General features: G+C 37.6%; 1 protein-coding gene across 6 annotated transcripts in view; it reads left to right on the top strand.

Annotated features, from left to right (window-relative positions):
- Nucleotides 1-21,008, top strand: part of NEBL (nebulette) — a 390,572-nt gene extending 369,564 nt beyond the window's left edge. For 5 of the 6 annotated variants that reach the window (XM_033209543.1, XM_033209539.1, XM_033209538.1 and 2 more), the window contains 2 exons: nt 14,330-14,436; nt 15,712-21,008. In XM_033209543.1, the coding sequence (XP_033065434.1) occupies nt 14,330-14,436; nt 15,712-15,888 (284 nt within the window). In that variant the 3' untranslated portion in view covers nt 15,889-21,008. The remainder of the gene's footprint in view (nt 1-14,329; nt 14,437-15,711) is intronic. The other variant, XM_033209542.1, reaches the window with a different exon arrangement.
- The last annotated feature ends 269 nt before the right edge of the window (nt 21,009-21,277 follow it).

Below are 21,277 nucleotides of genomic sequence, written 5' to 3'. Positions count from 1 at the left end.
GATGGAATATTGCATAGGGTTAGAAATAGCCAAGTAAAGGCCAGGCATGGTAACTTATGCCTGTAATTCCAGGACTTTGGGAGGCCAAGGCAAGCAGGTTACTTGAGGTCAGGAGTTCGAGACTAGCCTGGCCAACATGGCAAAAACCCTTCTCTACTAAAAATACAAAAATTATCTGGTTGTCATGGCAAGCACCTGTAATCATAGTTACTCAGGAGGCTAAGGCATGAGAATTGCTTGAACCCAGGAGGTGGAGGTTGCACTGAGCTGAGATCACACCACTGCACTCCAACCTGGGTGACAGAGTAAGACCCTGTCTCAAAAATAAATAAATAAATAAATAAAATAAAGAGAGAGAGAGAGAGAGAGATAGCCACGTAGAGAAATGGGAAAGGAATGTTCTAGGCAGGAAAAGGGCAGATGAGAGAGAGCATAGCGCATTGGGAACTTGGTATAGTTCAGCACATCTTGAGGCTGTGTGTGTAGATGGGCTGAAGAAGAAGTCTGGAACTAGAGTGTGGGCAGTGCTGAACCCCAATCTCTGCAGACACAGGGCTCAAGGGAACATGGTCCCAGCACACTTTCCTTGGATTTTATCCTGTAGGAGACTTAAACGCTATTTAGAGGACCAGTGACCTAGACTTGGAGTTGAGTGGAGTCTCTTCTGTGGAGGTTTAATCCATTCGCGGAGCTTTTCTGAGAATCTGGTCTGCGTTGTTTAGATTTTCACCAAGAAATGGACTCCTCAGGCATCAAGAGACCTTCCCAGTGGTTCGCTAGAGGGGTTAATGATGTAGAAATAGTATGGGTAGTTTTTTTTTTTTTTCCAAATATCGCAACCTCTCTCATTGTGGGCATTTGTTGTTTATGCAGAAGAGCAGAAACACTGAAATTAGATAACCAGAAAAACCTACTAGAAAGTACACTCCTAGAAAAGGAAACTTTAGCATACTGTTGGTGGGAATGTAGATTGGTAGACCCATTATAAAACAGTATGGAAGTTCCTAAAGAAATTAAAAATAGAACTACCATACAACTCAGCAGTTCTTCTTCTGGTTACACACCCAACCCAAAGTAGATGAAATCACCACCTTGTAAATATATCTGTACTCCCATGTTCATTGCATCTTTATCATAATAGCCAAGATATGGAAAAAACTTAAATGCCCATCAAAGGATGAATGGGTAAAGAAAATGTGGTATAGATACACATACAATGGAATATTGTTTAGCCTTTAAAAAGGAGACCCCGCCGTTTGCCATAATATGGGTGGACCTAGAGGACATTATACTAAGTGAAATAAACCAGACATAGAAAGAAAAATATTGCATGATCCCACTTATATGTGGAATCTGAAAAAGAAAGGTCAAATTTACAGAGATAGAAGATAAAACAATGGTTACAATGGGATTGGGGGGGTGGGGAGATGTAAGTCAAATGATATAAAGTAGCAGATATGTAAGATAAACACATCTAGAGATGTAACATATAGCATGGGGACTGTAGTTAATAAAATTGTATTCGAGATTTTTGTTAAATACGTGGATTGTAGCTGCCCTTTGCTGTCACTCTCTTTTGCGCTGTCTCTGTCTCTCTCACACACACAAACACACACAACTGTGTCAGATGGTAGGTATGATAATTTGCATCACTATAGTAACCATTTCACCACCTATTATGTATCCCATAACATCATGTTGTAAACTTCAAATATACATGAGATTTATTTAAGAAAAAGAAAATACACTCCTGATTTAGAACGATATATCTTCATTTAAAATACACTTGCTAGTGTTTCTATTTTAGCCACTGCTTCAGTTTTCTGAGTACTGATTGGTCACCCTTCAAGATCACTCCCCAGTCCAACTCCTTGCTAGCCTGACTTCTGTAAAGAATGTGCAGTCAGCAAGAGAATTTCAAAATTTCAGTTGTACTTCCCAACTATATTTGAGTGTTATTTCCAAACTGAATTTGAGAAGTCGGTTTAAATTTGTCCCAAAAATGCTCTTGTGTTTAAATTTGTCCCCTTTGAAATGTGTGCTCTGCTGGGCTCTGGTGAGAAGGTGCTGTCTTCATTTAAGTTTAGGAAGATATGAAGAATTGATGATTGAAGTACTAAATGTCTGTGATGAACCAGGCATGGTGGCTCAAGCCCGCAATCCCAGCACTTGGGGAAGCCGAGCTGAGTGGATCACTAGAGGCCGGGAATACAAGACCAGCCTGGCCAACATGGTGAGACCTGGTCTCTCCTAAAAATACAAAATTAGCTGAGTGTGGTGGCATGCACCTGTGGTCTCCACTACTTAGGACGCTGAGGCAGGGGAATCACTTGAACCCAGGAGGTGGAGGTTGCAGTAAGCCAAGATTGTGCCACTGCACTTCAACCTGGGTGACGGAGCAAGAATCTGCCTCAAAAATAAATTTCTGCGATGAATCTAATCATTAGAGAAATGAATTATTTCTTTATAATGTAAACTCCAATTTGTAGGCTATCACATGATTATATTTTACCATCTAGTCTGTACATCTAGCCTGTGAAAAAACAGACACTATACATTGTTAGCAAGTATTCGTTCATTCTATTAATTCCCTAAGAAAAAGTTTCGGGCTTCTGATTGAATTTGAAGCCCTTAGAAAACTTGTATTCCTAGTCTCAATAGAAATGGAATGAAAGAAATGTCATACGTTTTCTCTTCTGAGTGTGAAGTTGGGGAAAGGATCAAATACTAATGAATAGCACTTGCTCTAGAATGCACATGTGTCTTTCATCCATTTGCCAAGATTCAGTCCAAGGGTTCCCTATGTGTGTGAAGGAGAAACATCTGATACTTAAAGTAGAAACAATAAAACATTAAAAATATATTTCCTGTGAGACTGAGTTGATTTGGAGAAAGAGAAGTTTTGATCATCAGGAGGGATATAAATGTGGCTCTAGCATGTGTGTCAAATGAGAAAACTTTTTGGGAAGAGCTTCATAAACTGTAAAGTGACATGCATGTAAGGGAGAAAATAGATATTCCTGCTTATCGGATGGTTGAACATTAGCAAATGAAATGAAAGTAGTCGTTTTTGGTTTATATAGATTAAAATCAATGTCCAAGTTGGATCATAGACTGAACAGATATGCATACTTACCTGTCTGTCTCATGTGCAAAACAGTAGAGTCATAATGTGATCTCCGCAGTCACAAATCTCCCTGCTTTTCTCCCACTTTCCATTTCAGTCAGGTGCCCCACATGAAGCCCAAGGCATGTAGGTCATGGGGATTGGTTCCTGACTTTAGAGGAACTCTTTAAAATTTCCACGTGCTGGAAATAATGCAGTGGGGAAATAGCATATGAATTTTCTGCATTTTGCTTGCCCATTATCTGTGGCCCTGGCTCTTGGTCATGTATTTCATCCCCTGTGGCCAGATTTGCTACTTCTTACTGCCTGATCCTTCCCCCTAGTATTTCTGATATGCCCATGCTACTTTTTTTTTTTTTTTTTTTGTAATTAGAAACAGGGTTTTGCTCTGTCCTCTAGGCTGGAGTGCAGTGGCACAATCCTAGCTCACTGCACCTCTAACTCCTGAGCTCAAAGGATCTTCCTGCCTCAGCCTCTGGAATCACTGGGAGGACAGGCATCCTCCATCATGCCTGGCTAGTATTTTTTGTTTTGTGTTGATTTTTTGCAGAGATGGGTCTTGCTCTGTTATTCAGGCTGGTTTTGAACTCCTGGCCTCAAGTGATTCTCCCATCTCAGCCTTCTGAGTTGCTGGGATTACAGTCATGGAACCACTGTGCCTATATTTTTCATTCTCGTCCTGGATCTTATTCTTGTGCCATATCTCACCCGTGTGTGTTAAACTTGTCTACTGTTCTGTCAAGTTCTTACCTTGCTCCTGTCTATTGTGTACAGTCAACCTGTTAACCTCCCTACCTGGCAGGGAATCTTCATACCTGCCTGTTTGTTCAGACCCACAGAGAGAATTTGTGCTCTCTGAGACCCAGACAGTCATTCACACTTACTTTCTTGTATTTCTGTATCTTCAAATCGTGTTGGGGACACATTGAGTCAGTTTTATATATATCTATTTGTTGGAAAAGATATATGTGCTCATTCAGCAATTTAATCAGCACCAAGATATGCCTGTTTATGATATTTAGTGTTGCTTGCTACTTAGGATGTCTAGTGTAAAACTACATATGAGAACTTCTTATGGATTGATGGTATTGTCTAAGGGTCAGTATTAGAATACGCTAGTTCAGGAAAAACCAAAGGCAATGCCATTTTAAGTCTTTAAAAAAATGTTACATGCATTGATCCAATAAGTATTTCCAGAATATCCTCTGCAGTGGAATAATGGCAATTTCTTTCATTGTACTTGAGTAATGAATCTTCATATTAAATATTGATTTATACAACATGGGCAGTAGTATTCACTGAGGAAAACTGCGATTTGCTGTGAGCGGACTCTTCAGTCATGGCATGATTTGCATCTACAAGCTAGTCTTAGGGATAGGGATACATAAGTGGAAATAGCATCTCTGTCCACCTGCCAGTTGTATGTTCTGAATTGCTTTTATCTTATCAAAGAACTGCCCAAAGTCATGGAGTTCTTGTCAGGAAGCTACATATGTATCTGCACTGTACATTCCTTTCTTTTCTTTTTGTCTTGTTTTGGGGGATGGCTCACACGTGTTCATGTGCACACAAACATGTACCATATGGATTTTGTGCCGTGAGAATAATTATTAAAGACTCTATAATTTGGGGAAGAAATTATTTTCTTTTTCCTCCCTGACAATTCTGCTTATATTTGTGGTTTGAATTATAGTTACAACTTGGAGAGTTTATCCTAAGAGAGCTAAAATGAGAAACAAATCTGAGGGAACAAAATGGAAGTTGCAATTCAAATCTAAATGTAGGAGTAAATGGGCTAGATTATTCTGAAGTAAAATAGCAGAAATTCTGAAATCTAAAGCTATCTAGTTGTATTTAAACCATATTATGGTTTAACTCAGTTCTGTTGGAACATTTGCAGACTAATTTTTTCTAGAGAAAAAGCAGTTGGCTTCAAAATCTGATTTTCTTGGTTTGTGAGGCTAATCAAGTTTAACTGGTGGATAATTACAAATACAACTAATGTTGTGTGTTTTTTTCAATATTTAGAAACTGCAGATTCCCCAAAATAATATTTTAGAGGAGGTCTTTTTTTTTTTTTCTTTTTTGAGACTGAGTTTCACTCTTGTCACCCAGGCTGGAGTGCAATGGTGCGATCTCAGCTCACTGCAACCTCTGCCTCCTGGGTTCCAGCGATACTCCTCAGCCTCCTGAGTAACTAGGATAACAGGCGTCCACCACTATGCCCCACTAATTTTTGTATATTAGTAGAGGTGGGATTTCACTATGTTGACCAGGCTGGTCTCAAACTCCTGACCTTAACTGATCTGCCTGCCCCAGCCTCCCAAAGTGCTGGGATTACAGACATGAGCCACCACACCCAGCCTAGAAGTTCTTATTTGAGACAACTAAGTCAAATATATCAATGAAATGCTGAAATGTAATGTCTGCATGTGTAGTTTAAAAAGTACAAAGTACATATGTTTCCTTTTGCAGTTAACAGGCAATAAAGAATCTTTAATCCATTAATATTTTATTTAAGGAATATTATAAACCTGGTTATTTATATTTAGGGAAGAAAATGGTTAAAGATCTCTTGGAATTAATTGTATTTTCAACTAAATCTTTCATATGTCGATGGCAGCATTGCTTATTCTAATAGTGATGGTGGGAGGTGTTTTTCAGGCAGCGTTGTACACAATGACTTTGAAGATTGTTAGGTGCCATCATTAGGAGGCTATTGTTACTCAGTGGGAATGTGGTTGAAGTCACATTAGGAGATGTGATATTGAACATAGGCTTGAAATTTATCATGCAAGGTAAGGCGACTAAATAATTGCCCTTGGATAAAATAGGTTGGTATCGGCAATGGGAAAAAGAAACAAAAATTAAACAGGTACACACACACACACACACACACAGTGCACACGCACACACTTTCTCTCCCCAGAGACCTGTCAGATGCTAAAATGACTCTTACAATACATCTAAAAGTCATTGCTTCAGAAATGATGCTACTTTATTTGAGCTTGCTTTTCCAAAAGTAGATGAATTGCTGTCTCTATAATTTCTTCCAGAGATGTTTTAGCATACTTCATCAACCACATACACACAAACTTCTAGTTGGATGTTTACCACACATATGCACACAAATTAATGACAAATAAAGTAACCTCTATGAGCCTAACAAGCCTGACTGGCACATATCCCGTGCATTTAAACTCATTTTTCTTTACCTTTCCCTCTTTCTCATTTCTACTGCCCCAACCGGGAAGGTTTGACTGCCTCCTTTTCAAATTTCAGATCCAGTCTTACTCCTAGAAGCTTCTCTGCTCACCATACCATAGTGTGCTTACACATTTCTGAATTCACAGTGGTTATTTTGAAATTAATCTCACACTATTTTGTCATTTCTTCTGTAATAATTTGGGTTTAGTATAGTCAAGAGTTTGGGTGCTGAAGTCAGATTTTTGGCATTAAATTCTGGCTCCCCCTTGTTTCTGATATTTGACCAAGTTACTTAATCTGCTAACCTTCAGCTCCTTCGTTGGTGAAAAGAAGATTGTGGTGACGATTACGCCAACTAAAGCGTGCGACATGCTAAGGAACATTGTAAGGAAGCAAACTGAACATCCCAAATTGCCCGAAACTAAGGATGTTCCTGAAAAGCAGATTTAAGAGCTAAACTAGTAAAATCTTGAGCTAATGGGGTTGTAAACATTTAACTTATATTATTAAATTTTTATTGTATGCAGATTCTGTATTCCTGAGGAAGTAAAGTCTTATGTTACCCCTTTCCCCACCAACTTTCACAGGGTACACACCTGAGTGCTTAAATACTTTTACGTAGGTTGCGTTTTCTTATAAAGATTTACAGGTTGCACAATATGAATGTGCTTAATGTCAAACAACTGTACACTTAACAATAATTAAAATGATACATTTATGGTATGTATATTTCACCACAATAAATAGATTTGCAATCTTAAAGTAATAATGGCAATAATTGTTTTATTACTGTAAGTAGTATATATTACTGTAGTATGGTCAGCAGTAAGCAGGATATAGTATATACTATAAACAGGTTATATTATAGGAATAGAAATAAAATTTAGTTAAAACTGGAAAACTAAAACAAAGATAATATGAGAGTCTAGAAGAAGAGAATTGATTATTAGGATCCTAGCATTGGCTTGACAGAGAATTTTTGATTTTGCAAAGATGTTTTAGGTTGCACACTTCCTCTTTCCTCTCAGCTGATGACCATCAAGTCCTGCTCTGCTCCGCCCCAAAGAAATGGGGTCCGCTCCCCCTTGCTGCTTTGTGGCACTGGCTTTCCCAGGAATGTTGCATGCTAACCTCCAAATTATTCTACAATGAGCTTTTTCTTGACTTGGATTTCTTCCTGCAGTCCCAGGCTGCTTTCTGAGGCCCAGGTTCAAACATTTGCCTCCACAGATATTGGAAACAAGGCACTGGGGGAAAAGAGGGAATTGGGGAACAGTGTGTTTAAAATAGAGCCACATATGTCCCTGAATTCCTGTCAAATGGGGGCGAATGAAGCCAGCCAGTTCAGTAGGTCTGCATTGTGGCTGCTCATTTGAAAAAAATAAGACATCAGCCAGGCACAGTGGCTCATGCCTGTAATCCCAGCATTTTGGGAGGCCAAGGTGGATTGATGGCTTGAGCCCAGGAGTTTGAGAACAGTCTGGGCAATGTGGAAAAACCCCATCTCTACGAAAAACACAGAAACACTAGCTGGGTGTGGTAACATGCGCCCGTAGTCCCAGCAACTCGGGAGGCTGTGGTGGGAGGATCACTTGAGCCTGGGAGATGGAGGCTGCAGTGAGCTGAGATGGCATCTCCAGCCTGGGTGACAGAGCCAGATCCTGTGTCGAAAAAAAGAAAAATAAGACACCATTATGCAATTTCCTTTACCGCCACCCTAGATTCTGATTTATTGTAATTGGTGTGGGGGACCTGAACGTAGTACATTTGAAAAGATCCCAGGCGATTTTCATATGCAGTCAGGGTTGAAAACACTGCAAGTAACTGATTCTTCCTCTGTCTTCAGTCCTTAATCTCCTGTCCTTCCTTTCCAGAGTTTGTTGCTCCTGCTGAAACTGAAGATTTAGTATATAAAACAGTAATGATTGTTTTTATTTTTAAATGATTCCCAAAGCTTGAGCTTGATTATTTTGTATCATGACGATTAGGCATGTCTTTAAAACTTGGTGGTTTTAACTCAATTATAGAACACTTCATTTTTATATTGAAGTCTGTGTATTCTTAGTTTATTACGCAGTAAGCCTGTTTCTTAGGCAGTTCCTTATTCAGAGCTTATAATTAAGAATCTGCAAACTAAAGTCTAGAGGCAATCTGGCTTGCTTCTGTATCCTGCAGGGAAGGAAAAGGGGTTTCTGTAGTGCTAAGAATCCTTTCAGATTACAAAACAGTATCTTGTTTCTAGATTATGTATAAGCTTTGTGGATTTAACTCCCACTTATGGCTTGTGATCAAATGTGAATAGGACTTGAGGCTTTGACATGAAACTCTCAGTGACACGTGTAAAAGCAATTTGAGCAGAAAGGTCCATGCGATGGCCCTATGTTATAACCAAGCAGCACAGCCACCTTACTCATGGACTAGACAGGATTTTTTTTTTTTTTTTTTTTTGAGATGAATTATTTTGCTCTTGTCACCCAGGCTGGAGTGAAATGGCACGATCTCAGCTCACTGCAACCTCCTCTTCCCAGGTGCAAGCAATTCTCCCGTCTCAGCCTCGTGAGTAGCTGGGATTACAGGTGCCCACCACCACGCCTTTTGTATTTTTAGTAAACATGGGGTTTCACCATGTTGGCCAGGCTGGTCTCAAACTCCTGAGCTGAAGCAATCTACCTGCCTCGGTCTCCCAAAGTGCTGGGATTACAGGCATGAGCTACTGTGCCCGGCCAGGACTAGACAGGATTTAACTAGGCTCTAGTTCATTATTTAATACTTTTTTCAAAACTAGCAGATATTCATACTTTCTCTTTTAGCAATTCCTCTCTGATTGTCTCAATAGGGGTTCTTTGTCCTAAAAAGAAAAACAAAACCTCATTAAGTTCTTTGACATGCATTAGCTGATAAAACAGTAGTCAAGTATTAGAAAATATGACAATAATTGCATTGTATCCTAGACTCTTTATTGGGAAATTTCTGAATGGTGATTTTTTCCCTTTTTCTGGGTTTTTTCAAAAAGTAAGCCCATAAAAAAAAACTCAGATTATTTTCTCTTTTCACATTACATCTACAGTTAGTCCATAAAGTACTATTTTTTCTCTTTTCTTTCTTTCTCTTTTTCTTTCTCCTTCCTTCCTTCCTTCCTTCCTTCCTTTCCTTCCTTCCTTTCCTTCCTTCCTTCCTTCCTTCCTTCCTTCCTTCCTCCCTCCCTCCCTCCCTCCCTCCCTCCCTCCCTCCTTCCTTCCTTCCTTCCTTCCTTCCTTCCTTCCTTCCTTGTTTTTCTTTGTATTCGGAATTTGGCCATCGACTGTATCTCTATAGTCATTGAGGGGCCTTCAAAACCTTCCCCTTATCTTTGATGACTTGAAACCTTAACTGTGGCTTCACTACACACATAATTTTTCTGCTGCCTTCCTGTTCAATCTCTCAGCCTCTGTTGTATTTTGTTCTGTAAAGTGGGAATGGTATCTGTTTTAGATACTTGTCGCAGTAATTAAGTGACAACATACAAAGCACCATGCACACCACGGACACTTAATCATATTCTCTTCTTTCACGCACTCTGCGTACATCCCCCACAGTGAAGTTCCTTTTGAGTACTCTTCAACCTTTATTGTGGGTACATTTCTTCCTTTCATTTACTCTAATCTTTGTGTATTTACATATGTTTCCTCTTTTTTCCAGTTTTAGATTTGGTAAGCCTCTTTAAATGTTCTTAGCAGGGTGCAGTGGCTCACGCCCTTAATCCCAGTGCTTTGGGAGTCTGAGACAAGAGGATCGCTTGAGACTGGGAATTTGAGACCAGGTTGGGCAATGTAGCAAGATCCTGTTTGTAGGGAAAAAAAAAATTAGCTGGGCATAGTGGCATATGTTCAGCTACTTGGGAGGCTGAGGCAGGAGGATCACTTGAGTCCAAGAGTTTGAGGCTGAAGTGAGCTGTGATCACACCACCACTCTACAGCCTGGGTGACAGAGTGAAACCCCATCTCCAAAAACAAAACAAAACAAAAAAACTTTTCTTCCTCCCTTTCCATCTTCTCCTTTATGATCTTCACATGCATTCACTTCATTGTCTTGGTTTTATCTCTTTCCATTTTAATAATAAACATTAAACAGAAAATGTTAGTATAGGCTATCTGTGGAAGTACTTTATTGTACAGTAGAAGAGATATTTTGATATTATAAATATTGTAGAATATTCCAAATAGAGCCTGAAATGCTAAGAGCTTTAGTCAGCTTCTAGATCTTTGGTCAATAAATCTTATCAATGTGAAATGAAAGTTGAGTCACACTTGTGTGTATTTTCGTTGACTTAGTATAACTAAAACTATTATTTGTGGCCTTAATGTTGTTGAAATAAAACAACCTGTCAAACTGAAACTCTTTGGTTAGAAAAGCCATTGTCCCCCATCTGTAGCAATGCTAATGGTACCTGATTACTAGTTTAATAAACAGGGCACTAGGCTTTTAGTCTTTGATTAAAAAGCCCTTGTTTGTTGCCAAATTAACCTAATATCTTGCTTTTTAAAAAATCCTTTGATTCCACGTGTTCATGGAAGAAATCTCATACATGGAACTATCTTTCAACCAAATTCTCAATGAACCCGATGTAAAGCCATTGTTTTAGATTTCCTTTTCCTCGTTTTACCTAAGTTTCCAAAAAAGGCATTCATGTAGCATAACAATAGAAAAGCAGTGTTTATGCAAAGTCTTCTTAAATTGCCATTTGCTTTTACTAAGTTGGTTTCTTTAGGCTTTCAATTATGTTTGTCTTTTTTTTTTGAGACAGAGTTTCACTCTGTTGCCCAGGCTGGAGTGCATGCAGTGGCATGATCTCGGTTCATTGCAACCTCCTCCTCCCAGGTTCAAGTGATTCTCCTGCCTCAGCCTCCTAAGTAGCTGGAATTATAGGCACACGCCACCATGCCCAGCTTATTTTTTGTGTTTTTAGTAGAGCTGGGGTTTCACCATGTTGGCCAGGCTGGTCTCAAATTCCTGACCTCCAGTGATCTGCCTGCCTCAGCCTCCCACTGTGCTGGGATTACAGACGTGAGCCATCAGTTATGGTTTCTTATAACCCCGTAGGAGTTCCCTAAAAACTCTTTTATTGTACCAAGTATAAGGTAGATAAGTAGGTTTTATAATCTCAAAGAAACTTTTTAATAAGTAATTCAGCCAGAAGGCAAATGAGAATAATCAATACAGACATGAAGATAAACTGCAAGGGCTAGATAGATGGTTATAATTACTGGAAAGTTTCTCATTCTAAACTCTCTTCCTTGCTCTCTCCAACATATACACGTTTAGGACTAATACATTACTTTCTTTTCTTGCTATATTTGACAGTAGCACAGGTTCCCTTTGAAAGTCAGATATAAGTAAGGAGTAGGCATAAATATACCTTTTGTGTGTGTGTGTGTGTGTATATATAAACACATACATACATATATATATATAAAATTTGAGATAAGGTCGCTGTCTGTCACCCAGGCTGGAGTGTAGTGGTGAGATCACATGGCAGCCTTTACCTCCCAGGTACAAGCAATCCTCCCACCTCAGCCTTCCAAGTAGCTGGGATCACAGGCATGTACCACCACACACAGCTATTATTTTAATTATTATTGTTGTTTTTAGTAGAGATAGAGTCTTGCTATGTTGCTCAGGCTGATCTCAAACTTCTAGGTTCAAGCAGTCCTCCTGGTTTGGCCTTCCAAAGTGCTGAGATTACAGATGTCAGCCACCATACCCAGCATACTTATTTTTTGAAAGCCAAAATGAGAGAACATTGTTAAGCAACATTCTTGAATTGTCAGTACTTAACGGACACTAAGCTGGGACTGTGATGTATAAACTAGGTGAACCTAAATGTATTACAGAGTATGAGATAGCCTGTTTTCCCAAGTTTTTCAGTGTCCATTCCTGAAAGTTTTTCCTAAACATTTAAAGATGGCTGTGCTTACCTCTACACATCAAAACTTAAAGTTCATAGTTAAATGGTGTAACAATCAATTCGAATTTAATTTTTATAAATTTACACAGATGTTTATATTTAATCTTTAAAACTTTACAAATAGATTCAAGTAGTAATTAATGAAGTCATGAGTTGTTTAAATGGTTAAAAACGAGTGCAAGACTAACAGTCTGGGATATGCAGCCTGAATAATTTAATTGGAAATAACCCTAAGTAGCCAGTGACATTTTGTTAATTGGGTAAAAGGCCCATCCGTGCTCCAGGAGAGCAATTGTTTCTGTCACCCCTTTTCTTCCTTGCATGCCTTGAACATAGTGGATAGTAATAATTATTGTTACCATTTGTGAAGGCTTACTGTGTGCCAGGAAATGCAGTGTGCTCTGTGCATACATTAACTGGTAAGTATTTGCTGAGAGGAGAGGCAATGAATGAATAAATGGTCAGTGCTTCCAGATTCTAATACATAGAAAAGCCTCCTTACTTAGCTAATTAAGAGGGACTGGAGATCTATGGGAATTTCATTCTTTTTTCTGCGTGAGTGGATTTTGACAATATCCTTAATATCTCTTGACATCAAATATTTAAATTTTGTTGATAAAGTTAAAAAGTGTTCTTTTCTGAAGTATTTGATATTTAATGATGTTTTAATGACTACAATATACTATAATTCAAGTGGAGATCTTGGCTATTTCTTTTTGGTCCCCTATCTGGACATTAAGCATAATTTGTAATAACTTTATAAGATAAATTCACTCAAGAACTATTTTAAAAAATCCCCTTTCAATCTGATATAATTATCATCTGGAGAACATATTCAATGATTTGTAATTTTCTGATGATTAAACTTACTTAAAGTATTGATGATCTCACTTATCATTAAAGTGAATTTTCTACTTATAAAATATTAATTATTCATAACACCCAGAATTAAATCTTATTTCTTTTACTATAAAAACTGTTCTGAATAAATCAACCCATTATAATTACTTTATATACTCAATATGATTAAACAAAAATGGCAAACTATTATGTATTTTATAGCACATATGACATAAATTTTACTAATGTAGCATATAAATTATTCAAAAGACAATGAAGGGCATGCTATGAAAATACCCTCATTTATAACTCATGTTTCTGGCTACAGGTAACTTAAATACATTCACAGAGAAACACACAAGCTTATGTCTGCTGATTCTGTGGGATTTTAAAATCTAGCTTCTATGTTGGCTTCTCTAGAATTTTGAGCTCTTCAAAACATGAACTATGCCTTTTGAATGTCATAATTAGTGGTTTGGAGAGCACAAACTAAATGAATACTATTTTGATATTTTCTTAATATAAAACAATAATATTTATGAAATTCTTTAAGTGGTTTGGTTTCTCGGGCTTTTGTAACATATTTAGCTGACTTATTTAGTCCTGATAAGTCAGCTGAATATCACTTATTCATAAAATAAAGACTTCGTATATTCTAAGTAAATGTTTCTTTAAAGGGTGTAGACTTTTTAACTACTGACAAACGTATGTTGCTAAACATACGTTATGTTTGCCATCTTTGTAAAAGTAACATTCAGCTGTATGTCTTGAAATATTGACAGTATCTGTTATATGAGAAATACCCTGTGAAAATATTTATACTCTGTCATTAAATTCCTTTAAAATTCTTATTTTTCTTTTGGAAAATGCCTAAAAGGATCACATGGTCAAATAAAAACATGATTTCATTAAGGGAGTATGAAAAATTTTTGTCTATGTTTTTAATGTAGCATCTGCAATAGAGCAACAAGAATGTTTAAAGTATGTTTAACTGCATGCCAAACTGAGTTTCTTTATGTTTCCCTAATTACTAAGATTTCTACTAATCTAGAGATCACTTACAACACTGCAACCCAAATTTCACAACACTGAAACGGCATTTTGTTTCAGAAGCTTCTAGCAGAGCATAACATCACTCTGAGGGCTTGGGATGGGTGCTTCGAGGCTAGCTTTAAGGAATCTTTGTGTGTGTGTGTATGTTTAACATGCAGCACCTGTTCTTCCCGGAGCCTATCAGCAAAGCCATTCCCAAGGCTATGGCTACATGCACCAGACCAGTGTGTCATCCATGAGATCAATGCAGCATTCACCAAATCTAGTAAGTGTCCATTTGATATGTTCCTCCTTATCTGGTCTTCCCATTTCACCTCAAGCGTGTAAATACCTGTGGAATAGAGTTGAACTGAGTATTGGGTATTTTCATTCAAAGAGAAATGATGATGTGTTGCCATTTATACAACTCTTTTGAAGGAAGCACAAAACTTACAGAGGTAAACTGTTGAGAAAGGAAGGCAATAATAAGCATTATATAAAATAGTAAGACATCCAAAGAATCTACCAGTACAATATCCTAGTTGTTACTTCATGATTGGTACTAGCTGATTATGATCTTTATTCAGGCCTTAGGAGCACAGGTATTGATGGTTGTATTTACAAGTTCATCTTAAAATGAACACAAAAGCCTAAATTATGTGGCCAAAATGTATCTTCAAATCCCGCATTGGAAATCTTGAGGAACTGGTTCATATATTCAGTGTAAAATTTGGAAGCAGTGTTCAACATTTGCTGGTTATACTTGGCTTCTCATGCAGAAATTTCTTCTATAAGCCCTTGACCTAGTCTCTTGGTCTTCGCCTCAACACCTAGAAAACTCTTCTATACTGTCCGGTAACTTGAATTGCTCTAAAATTCTTTGGGTCCCAGCCAATGTCCTCAGTCTGTGAATATACTTGATTTTGATATTGTCTGATGTTAATGTTAGCTAAATACTTAGCCTTAAACAAAAACAAATATAGGAAAACTCATTATAATCATAATACAATAAGTACCATTGAGTTACGTACCTTAGCATTCAGAACATTTATATGCTCAATTTCTCCCACAGTGTGACAGAAACCTATATAGTGAATATATTGTGGGTTTTTTCTTTCATTTGTTTTACATATTTTTAGGAGGAAATGAACACTTTTAGCATCTCCTTAAGAAAAATACATTGCCCGGAGAGATTTGGACTTCTCTGACATATGACGAGTTTTGTTCTCTGAAGAATAGGAAATCATGTATAATCTAAGGTTTCTGGGGTTATCTGAAGTTGGGGGGAACTTGGCTTTATTATTTCAAAGCCTACTTTTTGATGGGGTAGCTGTTGTACTTAGTGACTTTTCTATCCCTGTTCCAAAAATATTAAGCTTTTTGCTAGACTAGGAAACTTGAGATCAGCACGATGAGATGCTAAGTTTACAGATTTCCAGAGATCCGTGTGTTTGAAAACATTCCTAATAGTTACTTTATGTGTGGGTTGATGTGTTGTGATTGGAATTTGTGACTGTAGCTATTTTGGTATTCATCGTATAATCCCTTCTTCCTTTCTCAGAGGACCTACCGAGCCATGTATGATTACAGTGCCCAGGATGAAGACGAGGTCTCCTTTCGAGACGGCGACTACATTGTCAACGTGCAGCCCATTGATGATGGCTGGATGTACGGCACAGTGCAGAGAACAGGGAGAACAGGAATGCTCCCAGCGAATTACATTGAGTTTGTTAATTAATTATTTCTCCCTGCCCTTTGAGCTTTATTCTAATGTATCCTAAACCTAATCTTTTTAAAAGATAGAAGATACTTTTAAGACAACTTGGCCATTATTTTACAATGATGTATCCTTCCTTTGACAATTAGACACACAGGTACCAGGAAGAAGGAATGACCTCTGGGCTGAAAACAGCAGCATTTTCAGTAATTCCTATACACAAAAATCATTGTGTCTGGACACCTGGTGCTGCTAATTGTGTTCATGGTTTCCTTTGATTGGCTATTGAACCCTTCTGGGAAATGTATTTTTGTAGACTTTACTAGAGATGTTGATTGTCCCTTAAATGTAGCGTGTATGTGAAACTTCTTAGCTGTCACTTTGAAATCACCCCAAGCCAATTCTCTTAACGCGGTAATGCAGCCAATAATTTAAAACCCATTTTGCTTTTGAGTCATGAGGCAATTTCCAATATTAGTGAAAATTGCCCAATATAGTAAGTGTAAACAGTGGCAGAAGGACAGTCTGGTTAAAATAATATTGACTGGTAGCCTTAGGGATCTAGAAACTTCTACTAAACAGAGAAATTTCCTTGTTCCCTAGGCTGACTGGGATCTATTTATTTCTCATTTGTACCAAGGCATCTCCTACTCTCTATTTATATTCTATGGACCCAAGTCTATGCTCCGTTCCATGGAACGTCAGGACCAAATAACTTCACAGCTACTCTGCAAAAGGCAGAGTATAATGTCATGGATATAATTTCCCTAGTAGCACTTACCCTGTTGCATGTCATGTAGATTCAAGCTTCTGTAACATAGGCAGCTGCACTGCGCATTCCTATTATTGAAGCAAAAGGGTGACTGATACCTAAAAGCCCTTTCTTCCTCTAGTCGCCAGCTCATCAGAAAAACATACTTTGAAAAGATGCTTGAGATTTTCCTCCTGCATTGCACTCTAGTTTTGAAGGATTTATACCTTAGGAAATAACATGTATAATCTAGTAAATAAGCGATTTAGGTGTTCCGTTGAACAGCTTTGATTAACTTAATGCCACCATTGATTTCAAAGTGAAGAAAATGTAACAGGAGCCAATGAAGCAATGGAAGCTGGAGTGTGACTAGAAAAATACCTGGCAAACAAAGTTACCAATTCCATACAGAGATGGTCTGGTATCTTCTTTTGGAAAATGGTATTCAAATTCTGGAATGGAAATCTAGCCACCAAAACTGGTTAATCAAAAGACGTCCTTTTCCGTCTTCTGGCTTTTATTTTCTAAATCATGTTTAAGGGAATGAAACAGGAATGTCATCAGAGATTTTTCAGTACAGGCCCAAGAGCCTGTTCTCTAAGAAAGAAATCGTTGCCATGTTTTGATTTTCGAATAAGTGACTTTGCAGGCTTTCGCTAGCCCTTGCTGGTGGGTCTTGAAATTTCATCCAGAGCCTGCAGTCAAGGTCACCAAGCCACTGGCGCCCATCAGCAAGCCTGTGTCTTTCTGATTGTGCCATTTACTGTGACCTGCAACAGGGTAGCGTTCATTTAGGGTCTGATTTCACAGTTATGATAAACCGGAAAAGCAAACATTGCGAAAATGTACTAAAATGTATGGGTCTTGGGGGATATCTGCCTTATATGTTATATTCAAGGAAATTAACAAAACATCCTGTAAAACATCTTTTAAAGAAGTGTTTACTAGTCCAAAGGCCAAAGCTAATTTATTTACACTTTAGAAAAGTTAGCACATGCTTTTGAAAATCTGTGATTTCATTTTATTAGGCTAAAAGAGCAAATAAGCTTTATTACACTGAAGCTGCATCTAGATGTCACTGACATAAAGTTGAAAAAATAAATGCAGGCAAATAACTAGAGACTTCTTTAAAGGGGGTTTGGCTGGTTTTCTCTCATTGAAATGGCCAGTCGTGATTCAAGTGATAAAACCCCTTATCTGTTTTGGTATGTTGTACACAAACCTACAAAAATAAACTGAACTTGCAATATTTTTGCAAGAATATCTGTCATTAAAACTGAGGATAAAATACCTGCTCCATTTTATTTTACTAAGTATGTATTTACATTTCACCCAGGCAGGCCATTTTCTTTTGTGATTATAAGAAAGAGTAGTTGTTGATTAAATTTTCAGACTAAATGTAGGACAGGTACAATTTTGGGATAAATAGCACATTTGTAGGAACCGCGATGAAAACTGACTTGAAATAATGCTTGTAATCAGGAAAGTAATTTCATCCACCGATTTCAAAACCAGATTCACTGAACATAAAAGTCAATACATATTTGAGGAATAAGTCTCCTAAAAGTTTAAGCTTCATGTAATAATGTTTGCATAGCAAAATATTTCTGCTTCAAGCCTTTAGGAATTAAGATCTGATCGGAATTCAACTAGAGGGTAGTTATTTTACAATGAAGACTAAAACTGAACAAGATGTTGCATGCTTTTGAGGCCATAATTTGGTAGTGTTGGCAATTGTTAATAAAGCTTGTCAGGATGTTAAGACTCTCAGGAGAAATATTGGAAAAGTATATGTATAAAACCAAAGTGCTATTTTTAAAAGCATCATTTAAACAAAATTACATGCCTGAACAACTTTTCCACTTTCCATGTCCTTCCCTCCCACCTTCAATGGGGCAACAAGTATCTCGTGCATAAAGCTGACAGCTAAAGAAGATTTTAAAAATTGAGTTAAAGATGACTGTGTAAATGTCCAAGCACAGAGAGCATGCACTTGTCTTTCTCAAGTTTGATGTGTTCTCAAGCCTGGCAGAAGCACAAGGAACAGTTTGATACACTTTTAAAAGGTTCTGAAAACAAAGCTGTATGGGGATCCTCTCTCTCTCTCTCTCGAGCAAAGTATAGCAACAGAATATATTGCTTTTGTCATAAGCTTTTGTAGTATGTTTTTACTAATAATACTTGTTCTCTAGAAAGCTTTCTATTTCTAACCTATGGCAAAATGAATCCTTCATGTCTTCTTGTTATTGTTTACACACTTGCAGTGTAGCCCAGTTTGAAATATTTATCTGGTTATCAAATGTCCATGGAGGAGGCTCTTGATGATCCCAGGTCTCCCCGACCTCCATACACCACACAGGCATTTGTAAGCACAGTTTCCACAAGCACCTTGTAGGAATATGGATGAGATTAGACCAGCCCCTCTCTGGCCACTGGGTTTATTTCTTGAAGAAGATGCAGATCTGGTTTTTCCAATGTGCCACAGTCTTTTTACCTCTTCTCTGTGCTGAGCTTGACAGCACTCTGGGAATGAGGAACAAGACTTTTCTAAAAAGACAGTGGAAGTTCAAGGGGTGTACCTCGTTTTCAGGTTCATCCATCTCCAGTGGAATGTTTTCAATAAAGGTGAAGAAAATGTGTGTGATCTTTAATAACACATCCCTATAGAAAGTCGATAAAATATATACCAAAACTATAATACAGATATATACAAATATAGGTGCCTTTTTGATTACTCTTGTTTGTCTAGTATGGTCTTGGAAAGAAAACCAAGCAAGCAAGTTGCTGCGTATTCTGTAGTAATATTTTATTACACATGATTGGTATTTTTGTGGTAGGGAAGTAGGATGCTCCTGACAGATATTAAAGGTGTTAGCTGATGATTGTATTTTATCTCTAAAGATTTAGAACTTTAGAAAATGCCCACTTCTTCCCTCTATTTCTGAAAGGTTCTTTGTGGATTTATATACAGTTGAGCTATATAAACATTAACTTTAGATTTGGGATTTAAAATGCCTATTGTAAGATAGAATAATTATGAGGCTGGATTCACTACACAAGATGAACTTCACTTCATAAATTAATTATACCTTAGCGATTTGTTTCTGATCATCTAAAAGTGGCTAGATTGTGGTTGTTTTGGGTAACATGATATGGAGGTGGGAGAGCTTTTAGTTAAGTAAGAAGCTATGTAAACTCACAAGGATGCTAAAATAAAAGTCTCTGAAGTATTCCCTGCCTTTTGGACCCTTTCCTGGCAACTGTCAACTATTGATCAAAAAAGTCAAGGCATTGTATGTTGCTTCTGTGGTTACTATTCCATGATGCTTAGACTACTTGAATCCATAAACTTGGAAGAATCTTTGGGCAAATTTTCTCAATTGTCTGTATGACTTCAGTATATTCGTGGGAATTCCATAGGATTTTTTGTGTTTGATATATGGTATCCAGTTTGCATAGTATCTACTTCTTTGTAATCCAGTTGCTGTTAAGAATGATGGACTTTAAAGGAAAAGAGAAAACTGCATCACAGTCCCATTCTCCAGTGTCCATGCAGTGAATTGCTGAGCATTTAGGAAGCATCACCAGGTGTATTACAGGCATGATGTGAAACTTGATATTTGACCTGTGATCAAAATTGAACCATTGTGCAGTTTGGCTTCCTTTTGCTTCAAAATATATAGAATTGTGGTTGATGATTAATTTGCAAGACTAACTTTGAGAGTGTAACAGTTTTGAAGAAAACATTGAATGTTTTCCAAATGAAGGGGCTTCACAGAATTGTTACAATGTTATTAATATAATTTGGCTTTTGTTATGCAAATTGTTAACACCAGCTATTAAAATCTATTTTAGTAGAAATGCTTTAATTCATATTTTTTTCCTCTACACTGTGAATCTTTAAGCCTTGGTGGACTAGAGCAACATCGTGCTGCCCAAAGGACTAACCTATGCAAACTAGTTCACATTTTAGTGGATGTCGCAGTTAATGTGTAATAAGACATTATTTCCCCTGCATAATGTACAACAGCATTGAAATGACACATTAAGCCTAGCATCACATTGTATAGTATAGTCACTCACAAACCCTTCAAGGCTACCCTAATCATTAACATTAATATTTGTTTAAAAGCAAATCACCGATTTAGCTATTGAAACTACTTGAATGACAGCAAACCAGGAATGACAGATGGCTGTGTCAGCAATGGCTTTAATGTGTTCCCTGCAAGTGATCTCCTATGATAAAACTGCGTTCTCAAATGCACTCTCTTCAGGGTCTTAATATTCTGTGTCTTCTCTCTGTATTTGTAAAACATTATAACACATTAATTTCCTATCTCTACACATTTGGTTTGCTTAAATAAATGCAGGATATAAAGAAATGGTTCTACTTCTTGGCTCTCACCGTGGTTTCCTGGAGCATGGGTTGTTAGATGTAAGTAATGCACCCTCATAATACCCTGGGTCTGAGGTTTAACATGACAACTCACATCAAATCACATCAGAGGTGTGTGCTGGCTTCAGTATATTTACATTGCTGAATCAGTCAAGATATTTTCCTCCCCCAAATGAACTTAGTTGTAAGTGATAACAATATTATGCTTTTCCAAGCTCAGTATCTTTCTGAATTTATATCAAAGCACTGCAACAATGCTTCAT

The sequence above is a fragment of the Trachypithecus francoisi genome, unplaced genomic scaffold (assembly GCF_009764315.1).
Source record: "Trachypithecus francoisi isolate TF-2019V2 unplaced genomic scaffold, Tfra_2.0 Lachesis_group9, whole genome shotgun sequence".
NCBI classification, from domain to species: domain Eukaryota; kingdom Metazoa; phylum Chordata; class Mammalia; order Primates; family Cercopithecidae; genus Trachypithecus; species Trachypithecus francoisi.
Note: the sequence above shows the minus strand (reverse complement) of the source record. Positions and strands in the feature narration are given on the sequence as shown.